The sequence below is a fragment of the Hippocampus bargibanti genome, linkage group LG12, assembly GCF_051943395.1.
Source record: "Hippocampus bargibanti isolate YZ-2025 linkage group LG12, ASM5194339v1, whole genome shotgun sequence".
Taxonomy (NCBI): Eukaryota; Metazoa; Chordata; class Actinopteri; order Syngnathiformes; family Syngnathidae; genus Hippocampus; species Hippocampus bargibanti.
The window spans coordinates 12689337-12701767 of record NC_142745.1 but is presented as its reverse complement, the minus strand read 5'-3'; the positions used below and the strand labels follow the sequence as shown (position 1 = coordinate 12701767).

Below are 12431 nucleotides of genomic sequence, written 5' to 3'. Positions count from 1 at the left end.
CCTTTCCCGATTTAGGAGAGGATTGCGGGCGTCGTCTCAACCCACCTGATGCAGAAGCTGACCAATGGGGAGCAAGGACAGGAGTGGTTGAGGTTTAGGGTTGGGAGGTGAGAAGATTCGGGTCTGTAAGGTGAACCAGACGAGAGACTTGAGGGGGACTTTGCTGCGCTCAGCGGAAGATCAGCATCGGCTCAAGTGCTTATCGGCAATCGGGCTGCGCGCGGTCGCTCACATGAGGCCGGCATGATGGAGTGGCGGTTAGTGTAGAAGCCTCACCAATCGTAAATTCTGTGTTTGAATCCTGAAAGACCAATCCTGGCTTTAAACGCCAACACCGTAATCAAAACATTTAAAATCTGATATATAGTCTTAAAAACACGAATTTTAAACCGTCTCCCAATCTGGCATCCCGATTTTGAACCCTGATTCTATCTTGAGACCCCAATTTCACAAGTAAAAAAAAAAAAAAAAAAAAAACGAGGATTGCGGCTTGGAATTGAAGCGGATTTACGTGGCACGGAGATTTGAGACAGTCTCTTTTGTCAATGGATTCTATACAGCTTGGTGTTTGCTTTTAACACTTGGCTTGTAGCAGACGTGCACATTTCACCATGACGGCCACTGGTGAAAAGGATGCATCTTGTTCACCTAGATTTGCTTCATACAATAAAGAGGGTGCACAAAGTGCTGAAGATTGAATGACTGTTTCTTTGTGTTTTCAGTTTTAGTTTTTTGGTGTTGTTTTGACTTTAAGATGGCGCCACGAGAGTGGCTGCCTTTACAGCAACTCACATATTTCGTTTTTCTACTTCTTCCTTTCCTTTCATCACTTTGCTGTTGTGAGATGTAAATTTCTCCACTGCGAGACTAATAAAGGCTAATCCAATCCAATGACTACAAATGGAAACTATTATTTTGCAAAAAATGTTCTTTGGCACTCATGCGGTGTGTTTGTATAGGAACTGTGAAGTGTGTAAAGAGCTTTATGGTTTCACCCCACAGATCTCATTGACCTTAATCTAGGGCAGGTTAAGCATCCTAATCTACTCACTTTCAATTATATACGCCTCCATGTGTTTGTGTTTGTGTGTCTGTGTGCGCGTGCTACATTTTACTCTCACCATTTGTTTTTGCATGGTCTTAATATTTTTTATCAACTCTTTTTTTGCGACTAAAATCCCAATTTGAAGCCCTAATCCTGTTTTTAACCTTTATCTTTCTCTTGAAACCCTAAATGGTTTCAAATCACTGTCTGTCTCTTTTTTAAATACTCAAACTCGTCCCTTGAAACCTGGTTTGAAGGCCAAACGTTGATATGGCACATTGATTTCAAGGGTAGTTTCTAACTTCCAGCAAAGGGCAAAACACAAGATCGGATTTGTTCTTATAAAATATAAAGCTTTTATTTATTAGTCGGCAACATTGATGGGGAAGTCTTTTTTAACAAGCCATTATAACAAGTGTGCATCCTATCAGTGTTACTTTACAACCCAGAGGGAAGAAGTACGATTTCAAAATAAAAGTACAATCTGGACTCCAACACCCTCTCAAAAAAAGCTGAGCCCATATTTATTCTTTTTTTTCTCCTTTGTTATTATTTTTATATTCCCACAGTAAGAAACGACATTCAACAACATCCATTTTAGACAAACACTGTACATACACTGTACATGCCATGCATCACGGAAAGACGCCCTGTTAAAATTGTTGCGGTTGTACCTTTTCTGTGAACATGCCTCCCCCAACAAAAACACCCCCAACCCCTTGCAATGACGACATATAAAACAAATCAAAGATGAATGAAATGCAACTTTTGACCAAATTTCGACCCAATTTGGATGAATGGCAATTTCTATGATATTTTCATGACAGAAATGTGTGAGTGCATGCGTGCGTGGGGTCCAATGTGTGTGAGGTCTTGCACATACGTGTGAGTGCTTGTGTTTAAGTGTTAAAGTGCATCTGTGATTGTTACCCCGTGTGTGAGTACTTCTGCAAGAGTGACTTATTATATATATTTATAACTACTTCGTGGATTTTCATCTATCGCGGCTGGTCGTGGTTCCAATTAACCGCGAAAAACGAGTGATTACCGTACTGTCGATTCGTGTGGTACGAGTATCACCGGTGGTGCGTGGATTCACTCTGCCACGCCTCCTCATGCTTCGGCCAACTGTCAATAAAATGCAACGTATTTGTCGTGGACTTCTTTCGCTTCCGCAAAACTCCATTTTGTGCCACAAAAATAAATGCAGTTAAAGCTTCCAGTCGCTGAAATGGATCCCACCACGTTGGTTTGGGGCTACACATGCTGCGACGATAGGTTAGTCTCCAGTTAGCCTACAAGCTAATTGCTTTGGGCCTTGGAACGATTAAAAGCACCACCCCTCAAAAAAAAAAAAAAAAAAAAAAAAAAAAAAAAACAGGAAAATGCAAACGGTTAAATGGAGTTCAATGCTATATTTCCAAATGTGAGTACTGCATACTTTTCTGTCTTTGAGCATTTTTCAGCAATGTTGTCTTCATGCATTTACAGTGATACAGTTTAAACATACCTGTCAACGTTTCCCCCGTATTTTATTCGTTTTAACAATTTCAAATAATGTATGGCGTACTACAACTTTTCTATGAGGGGAAAAAATTGTAAACCAATCGTACAAAGACCATTTTGGCTCAAATGCAGTTGGTCTCAACTGCTGGTCGTCAACGACGATGCTGCCGCCCATCGCTATTATTGTCACGGCAAACCAGCTAAAGTAACCCTTAGCTAGCTAGCTATGTAGCTCGCTAGCCATCTATTAGCTATCTAGCCAGCTAGCTAGCTTGCTTTCTATTTGAGTTATTCCTGGTTGAGGGAACGCTGGCGCGTGTGGCCGCCGCTGCTCACCCACGAAAAAAACGTCCTGTGACTGTAAAGTGACATTGAGAGTTTTGAAAGGCGCTCATTAATGAAATGTATTATGTTCATCAATCTTATGTATTTTTTTATATCGCTGCGTACGTTTGGATTGATAAAAGCATAGATTGCACATGCACGGTAAACTGTCCGCATTTCCGTTTGTGTTAGCTTTTATTTAATAATAATAATAATAATAATAATACATTTAATTTAATCATTTCAAATAATGGACGTTGTACTACACATTTTATACGGGCATTGTCATCATTTATAAGGGCAGCTATTAGCCAAGGTTGACAAGTATGGATACTGTATTCACAACGTTTTGAATACTTAAGAACTGCTTGTTTTTTTTACTCTGATCTTGATACAATTTAATCCAATTTTTAATAATCGATGTAATTTCGTCATATATTAAAACAGTGTTAATGTTAATGTGTTAATTAACATTATATATATTTGTTGTGTATGTTACAGTGGCTAACATTAAAATCAAATATACTCTCATTTTTCACGACAACTTCGGTCTACTTTGCTCTAGCATAACGTTGCTACTTTTCATGCTCAACTTTTTGTCTTTTCCGATAGACATAAGAAAACAACAAACTGATTCTGTGGATCTCAGTGAAGATTTGTTGGCATTACACGAGTTATTTTGCAGTGCTCTCTGAATTGTATGCTGTATACTTGCAGTAAGAACACACCAGATGTTTATCATTCGCTGTGTGGGGTCTCTCACATTTAAACAAAAATTGGTAACATGTGCACAAGTTGGATAGTTCTGGGAAAAAAAATGGCCAGGCATATGCATGGTCCTGAAAAATAAAATTTTTGTGCTATCTTTTAACAGCTTTCAATAGAAGCGCTGTAGTCCAAGGTCCTTTTTTTGTTTTCATCCATCATGAATGCTCCCAAAACACCAAACATAAAAAAAAGACACCCATGACATAGTACACAGTCAGTAACACTAACCAGAACATTAGAATAATAACAAGAGCAACCTCTTCACAAAAAAACAACATTTGTTTTCCTAGATAGGTACAAAGAATTACTTTTTACAACCTACAATAAATATTGTGTGTTTCATCCGAGAGTTTTTTTTGTCTTTTCAGCTGTATTGTGTCCGTTATCAGTCACATCTCAAAACTGGAAGGATAGTAGAGCATTTATGTGGTCGACTCGCTGCTGGTCGTTTCCGGGTCCTCATGTCTCCGCCGGGCTGGTCTCTTCATCGCGATGCCGGCGATTGCGGGGCTTCTTTTGCTCCTTCAGCTCCTTCAGGCTCTTGGTTTTGGAATCCCCCAGGCCGCCGCCGCCGCCGTCCCCCAGGTGCCAGTAATCCTGGCAGTACTGGTTGATCAGGCCCATCTCTGGTTGGCTTAGGATAGTCAGCAAGTCCTTGTACTGGCCGACGCTTGGCGTCCAGGCGCTGGACTGCAGTGGCGCCAGGGCGATGGAAGGTGCGCCCGTCTCGACCAGGACGTTGTTGACGGTTCGGCTGGAGAGCACCACCAACTGAAGCTTGACCAGCGTGTGCTTGAAGTTCTTCTCTGTGGATGTGCACTGGTAGATGCCGCTGTCTGATGGCTGCAGGGAACGGATCAGGAGTCCCTGGTCCGTCTTCAGGATGCGGCCCTCCGAGCGAATCTGGGGGTGAAGAAGATGATAATCTGTTTCAATACAATTTATTTTAACTCTCTCAAGTCTTTCGTGATATCATATAATGGCGCTATTACTCATTCTATACAGAAGATAAAGAATATAGATCAGCGAGTACGGTTATATTGTCATTCTAAATGTAACACAGATGCTAATTACTATTTGTTATTACCCCTTTATAACCCATCAATGAAAAATATACCTATTCACAGTTTTGCGCTCTTTCCGAAACGCACAGAGAAGCCACAAGATGCCGCCAGAGTCATCAAACAAATAATCAGAGTTTTAACTCATTCATTGCCATTCACAAATTTATTCGGGAATTGATAATATGACGTAGGGCGCCGTTCCCGAATTTGTTCGGGTGTTGGTTTTTTTATGCTTGGGTGCCGATAAAGCGCTGGCTATGGCCTCTGGCAATGTTTTTTTTCTTTTCCTTTCTTTCAATGTTAGCCCTTTTTTCTAGCTTCAACTGTGGTTAAAGTGCTAAATAAACCAATATGTATGTATTGCATTGATTTTGGACCGCCACCCTCATTTCAAGCTCATATAACTCCAGACCCATATAATTTAGGAATGAACTCTTTTTTTTTGATGAAAGACAACAAATATAATGTTTTTCTTGAATGTTTATGTACTCCTAAAACTCAATATTTTGTGGGTCCTGGAATTTAAGTGACAATGACAAAAACCCTGGCACTGGAGTGGACACATTTTTGCACATCGTCTGGCAGTGAATGAGTTAATAATAATAATTAAAAAACAAAATAGTCAATCACCTCTTTTCTTCTATCACTATTCTCTTTCTGAAGATGCCACTTGAGAGAAACATGAGGAGACCTGGCCTGGCACTCCAAGAACGTGGTGCTGCCCTCCACGCCATACTGAACTGTCTCCAGAGTATTTTTATTGGCTGGGGGTAAAAAAAATATGTGGAAAGTGTTAGATCCATAAAATATCATAATGCGTGTGGCTGCCGCTGCTCACCCACAGACAAACTTATCCCGTGACTGGAAAGTGACCTTGAGAGTTTTGAAAGACACGTAGAAATAAAATGTATTATCATTAGATACTAGCTAGCTATTAGCTATCTAGCTGGCCAGCTATGAACTATATATTAGCTAGCTTTTTATCTATTTGAGTTACTTCCGGGTTGAGTGAACGCTGCGTGCGTGACTGCCGCTGCTCACCCACAGAAAAACTTATCCCGTGACTGGAAAGTGACCTTGAGAGTTTTGAAAGACGCTTAGAAATGAAATGTATTATTATTATTATTATTAGATATTAGCTAGCTATTAGCTATCTATTTGGCTAACTATTAGCTATATATTAGCTAGCTTTCTATCTATTTGAGTTACTTCCGGGTTGAGTGAAAGCTGGCGCGTGTGGCTGCCGCTGCTCACCCACAGAAAAACCTATCCTGTGACTGTAAAGTGACCTTGAGAGTTTTGAAAGGCGCTTATAAATGAAATCTATTATTATTATTATTGTTTTTTTTCTTAATAATTGGTTGAATTGTTTTGAGTTAAGGCCCATATTTTCTACTGAGTAAATCGAAGAGATTTCGTGATAATATAGTAAGTTCAGACTACATACTTTTTGTGGCATTTTTTGTTTGGTGGGTGGCTCAGTGTACTATTTTCTATAAATTTACGTGCAAAATGATTTCGATGCTCACCATTGGAATTATAACCTCTGCATTGGCGGATGGGGTTACCATACTTTACATCCTGACGGCGGCTGCGTCTAAAAAAGGATCGAAAGGAGAAAGTCCATTTAGTATCAACTCGACATCAACTCAAGTTAAATACAGTGGTACATTGATCTCAAATTCAGAATATTGCGCTTGATAAAAGCATATAATTATGACATGAATATATACAAGATAAAGAACTTTATTTCTTGATGTATTTATTTTTGCTTCAATTGAATGAAAATTGTGCTTGTCCTTCAGGTATGTGTATCTGAGCCACCTGGGGGCAGTATAATACAAATGCACAGATATACAGGAAGATGACAGTCACAATCTGAGATCAATTACGTTGCCAAAATTGGAAAATAAAATGGCTTGAACTGGAACTTTCTTATTGTGATAATGCCTTGAAAGAGAACTTTGTAGCTGTAGTTGGTTGACGTCCTTGTACAAAAGAATAACATATATATATATATATGTCTGTGTAAGCTCTCAGTCGTACAGGAGTGGTCCATCGATGAGAAGGTTTCTTCAGCCGTCATCTGTACAAAAGTGAAGGTTTCGGACGTTTCGCCTCCTATCCAAGAGGCTTCGTCAGCGAACTAAAGAACTTTAGTCAGCGAACTAAAGAACTTTAGTTCGCTGACGAAGCCTCTTGGATAGGAGGCGAAACGTCCGAAACCTTCACTTTTGTACAGATGACGGCTGAAGAAACCTTCTCATCATATATATATATATATATATATATATATATATATATATATATATATATATATATATATATATATATATATATATATATATATATATATATATATATATATATATATATATACACACACACACACACACACAGTTAAGTATCGATATCGATATTTATCGATAGTCCCTTGATATATTTCGATATAACGAGACTTTACTGTGTATATATATCGATATATTATATCGATATATATATATATTGAATATCGATATAACGATACTATACTATATATATATATATATATATATATATATATATATATATTAAAATACATTTTTATTTATTTCTTCATTTATTTTACCTCTTGGTTTCTTTATTTTTACCTAGTTATTTATCTATTTTACATCATTGTTTATTCATTTATGTATTTAACCTATCTATTTTTTACACATGATTTTATTTATTTTACATTATTTTATTCATTTATTTACCTATTTACTTAGCTACATACATTTTTACCTATTAATTTATTTAATTTACATTGTTATTTATTTATTCATTTGTTTTACCTATCTATGTATTTATTTTATAATATGTATTTATTTATTTTACATTTTTATTTTATTCATTTATTTTGCTGTGGCGACCCCTTGTAGGGAAAAGCCGAAAGGAAAAGAAGATTTTATTCATTTATTTCACGTATTTATGTAGTTATTTATTTTTACCTATTTATGTTATTTTTATTCATGTATTTATTCATCCATGTATTTATCAATTTATTTATTGATTTATTTATTCATTTATGCATTTATTTATTCATTCATTTATTTGTTTTACCTATCTATTTATTATTTTTTACATATGAATTTATTTTTTTTACATTTTTATTCATGTATTTATTCATGTTTCCATTTATTCATGTATTTATTTGTTTATTTATTCATTCATTCATTCATTTATTTTTTATTTAATAGGAATATTGTCCAGATCTTTCTGATTGATGATATTTTGCAGTGTTTGTTAAACTGTCTAATCAAAAGCAGAGCCAACTCATGAATTTAGATGGACCACCAAACGTTTGCAAGCTTCCTTCCGCTCTACAAGGAACACACCTCTTCTGCGATGCTGAGTATCTGGAGCAAGATTTTCCATCCCAGGCGCAGTACGGGTCTCGAGCCAGACAACAGTCAGCGCACACCTCGCCATACACGTCGCAGCGGTGGAGCGCCAGATGGGTCACGCCCAATACGGACGCCACGTACAGTTGTTGCTGTTTAAGGAAAAAATGTCCTTTGAGTTACAGGCACTCCGTCACTCTCGCCTTGTGAGGGAGTTTGTCGACTTACACGTTTGGATGAGATCTTCATGGTGGTGATAGGGGTGGGAACCTGTTAAAAAACAACAACAACAATTCAGAAATGAAGTTTTCACACCTCAAAATAGGAAATCAAAAGACGATAGGGAACGAGTGATGTAACTGAGGTGACAAACCTTAAAGACTTGCACTTCCTCCAAAACGAGCTCCTCGGTCTGAAGGTCATCTCGTGGCAAAACAATCACCTTCTGCACCGTTCCGCGATCTGATCAAGATGAGGAGAGTAATCAGCCTTTAACTTGAGAGTTTTGAAAGGCGCTTATAAATGAAATTGATTATTATTAAAAAAAAAATTGGGGGATTACAACCACCATACCAAAAAAAAAATAAAATCTGGTGTCAACAACGTCTTCTAATAACAACTGCACCAAATCTTTATTGCTATTGTGCTATCTTCAAGTTAGTATGGAATAGCTACTTGAAACCAAGTCCACACATTTTAAAGGACAACCGACGTCTCCGGACAAGTTGTGTCCATAATTTGTAAAATGGCTTCAAATGACTTCTACTGAGCGTATTTTACAAAAATTCCACCGCATATAGCTATATTTTACGTTTTAAGACTCACACTCAATATTCCGGAAGTCTTGTTTTTGAGTTGGTGACGAGTCCGTACGTGATGTCATGAAAGGACCGCCCCCTGACCGTAAAAAAGACGCATTGTAGCGTCCTTCCATCACGTCAAATGTATTTTGCTGTACACGTTTGGTCTGAGAACCGTGTTGCACCCAAAAGCTGCCAGAAGAGGGAGGCCAAGCTCCATATGAATTTATCAGCCTGTGGAAGCGGAGGTGGCCACTGAAGGTCGCCATGTTGTGCCTCTTTTCTGATGATCCATTGTTGCCCCAATGTTGCCTCAAAATGGCATGGAATAAATTCTTTAATCGATTGCAAACGTGTATGCTTTCCTCTTCAGAACTATTTGAATCATATTCATAACTGGATGTGTAACAAGAAAGCATCTTCTCCGAATCTGAAGCCATTGTTTTGATTCTCCAGCAAAGCAAGACGTCTTGGCGTGACGTCACGAACTGGGGGCGGGACTTTCTGAAAATGCCCAATTCGCAGCTCAATTTTTTGCAGATTTTGGACACTTGAAGTCATTTTTATTGGTGTTTTGCATTTGAATAAAAATATCATACTGCGTGTTTTGGGTATTTTAGATGCTATAAAAGTTTTTCTGATGTCAGTTAAAAAAACAAAAAAGTGACGTCGGTTGTCCTTTAACTCATTCACTGCCATTCCCAAATTTATTCGGGAATTTAAAAGTGTGACGTTAAGCGCCATTCTCGAATTTGTTCGGGTTTTTTGTTGTTTTTTTTTTTGCAGAGGGGTGCCGATAAAGCACTGGTCAGACCTCTGACATTTTTTTCCCTTGCACAAGGAGGAGGCATTTGCCTTTTGTTCACGTTAGTGCTTTGTTGCTAGCTTCAGCTGTTGTTAAAGGGCTAAATAAATCAATATGTATGTATTCTATTGTATTCTGTTCAGCCGCCCCCATTCCACGAACAGATACCTCCAGACCCATATAACTTAGGAATTAACAGTTTTTTTGTTGATGAAAGAAGAGAGTCTCAGGTTTCTAACACTGCATTGAATGTTTATGTCGTCGTGAAACTCTATTCTGTGGGTCCTGCAATTTGAGTGAAAATGACAAAAACTCTGGCACTGAAGTGGACACCATTTTTGCACATAATATATATAATAATAATAATAATGTGAAGGTATCCACTGACCTGTGCCCAGGAACAGGACTTCGTAGCTTCCGTCGGCGGCCGTCACTTGATCGACGGCGATGGTGGTAAACTCATAGTCCACGTTGGTCCGGACCACCAGAGGCCGCTTGTGTACGGGGTATACGGCGTTGTGCATGGTGGGGTGGTTTCTCATAAAGTTGATCACCTCGTCCGGGTAATCCTTGGTGGATTTCATGTTGGGGGTGAACGTTCCTCCGGGACACTGTTTTTCACAAATGACACATGATGACGTGAAGGGACCACACGGAATGGTTTGGCGGTTAAACATAAAGCATTTCAACTCCTTTTGATGTTATGCTAGCGTGTAATAAGTAGGAAAATAGTGCTGCTGTTGCCATGGCGACAATACACCATGAACTGGTGTCCTGTCAATCGCAAGACACACAGGGGTGAACAAAATATTCACACTCACAATCACACCGAAGTGACATTCTTGAGTGCCTAATCAATAGAAATTCATTATTTTGATTTTATACATATTTATTTATTTCAAATGCAAGCAAAATATTTGGATATATTCCAGAATGTAATTTATTTAAATAAATGATAAACACTTCGCAAACATATTACTGGAGGAAAACAATTCGTTTTTTTTTTTAATAAGGCACACACGAAAACAAAAGAAAAAAAACATCAGGCAGTTACAACACGGAGATAGACAATAAAATGTTAATACAGTAATACAAATATTAAATATTACATAGCATTCAGTCGGCCTGTTCTGGTTCTACACTCTACTGACATAAAAAAATCTAAATTGTCTACTGCCATGATTTATTATGCTCGTTTTAATCGACACGTCTCGAATGTCGTATACTCAAATCAGATTTACTGTATTTTCTGGTGTATAAGGCGCATCGGAGTATACGGCACACCCCCAATGAATGGTGTATTTTCAAACTTTTTTCATATATAAGGTGCACCGGACTATAAGGCGCACCTTCAATGAATGAAAAGAGTTTTCAAAATATAATATAGAAATATATTAAAGTTTCCCAAATATAAGGCACACAACATACATACAAGCGGGGCGGGGGGTTGAGTCAGTGGCTCAATATTACTTTACATATAAGGCGCACCTGTGTATAAGGCAAAGGGTCATCCTTTGAAAAAAAAGAAGGATTTTGGGTGCGCCTTATACACTGGAAAATATGGTAATTAATAAGACTTTCACTGTGTTCGGAATTTACACTGAGTGTATATATGCAGCTTTAGATGAACCTTTATTAGTGTCCTCTATACTTATTTTTCATGTCTTTTTTTATGATGATACTAGTGCAACATGTTCTACCGGAGACAAATACCTTGTATGTTCTACATACTTGGCCGATAAAGGTGATTCTGATTCTGATTGTTTACCACAAAAAAACAGCAATTTTCTCTCCATTTTTCCTCTCAATTCAAAGCAAATCGATAACCCAAAAGACATATCTCGAAAAACATGTATCTCAAGGCACCACTGTATATATTTTTAAAGCTGTAATTTACAAATCCTCATGTGTTTATAATCATATTTGTATGTTCTTGCAGTGTAGCTATTAATCTTCTCGCGTATACCACTCACAGTGCCAGGTCTGGGGTAAGGAATCTTCCCCGTGTAGGCCACCCACTGATAGTTGGGTCCTTCCTTGTGGGCGAACGGACCATTGAAAACCATGCGGATGTCTGCCATGGAGTAGACGCACACAGCCGAGCCTTTAAAAACAGATCTGGACAAGGAGAACAAGCCAGTGAGTGGCGAGATAATGACAGAGGGCGCTGCGTGGAGCGGGTAGAAGCTACTTCCCAAGAAACGCAAACATGCTTTCAGAATCAAGGGCGGTCTGACACATTGACATAGAAAAAAACGCCCACATGCTGCTAAACGGTGGCCATTTGCTGTCCATGCTGTGTTTGTCTCCAGTGCGCCTTCGTGATGAGCATCGTTATATAAAAATGTCTCATGCCAAAGCGGAGGACACACCACGGTATTCTGTCCTGCTTGAATCTAAATTTGACATGTCTGGCTTGGGTTGCGTTTTAGTCCCCGAATTAGGGCGACTTGCTATCAGGTCAGACTTGTCGGGATTCAACCACTTTTGTGTTTCATCTTTGATAGAGAATAAACAGAATAGAATTCATCATATGTCAAAGTTTCATTCTGTTATATGCTTAGTTGGTTGAACACATGTGACGACAAGACGCAGTCTGTCAAACTGTCATCTTCAAGCAAGAGATCTGGCCTTGGACTAATTTACGACTTGGTAAACTCCTTCACAAGAAGAAGTCATTAGCTAGGTTACATTAGCCAGGTTACAAATCTATCGGTTCAAGGAAAGGCCACCCGTTACAAAAATCTATGATTT

At 38.4% G+C, this 12431-nt stretch overlaps 1 protein-coding gene across 1 annotated transcript in view; it reads right to left on the bottom strand.

Annotated features, from left to right (window-relative positions):
* Window positions 1-1383: 1383 nt before the first annotated feature.
* The window catches only part of LOC148890513 (semaphorin-3F-like), an 80440-nt gene continuing 69392 nt past the window's right edge, over window positions 1384-12431 (bottom strand). The window contains exons 12-19 of the mRNA XM_089009826.1: window positions 11651-11795; window positions 10066-10288; window positions 8446-8534; window positions 8301-8342; window positions 8067-8224; window positions 6237-6304; window positions 5338-5471; window positions 1384-4546 (exon numbers count right to left, since the gene is read on the bottom strand). Coding sequence (XP_088865952.1) covers window positions 4103-4546; window positions 5338-5471; window positions 6237-6304; window positions 8067-8224; window positions 8301-8342; window positions 8446-8534; window positions 10066-10288; window positions 11651-11795 — 1303 coding nt within the window. The 3' untranslated portion in view covers window positions 1384-4102. The remainder of the gene's footprint in view (window positions 4547-5337; window positions 5472-6236; window positions 6305-8066; window positions 8225-8300; window positions 8343-8445; window positions 8535-10065; window positions 10289-11650; window positions 11796-12431) is intronic.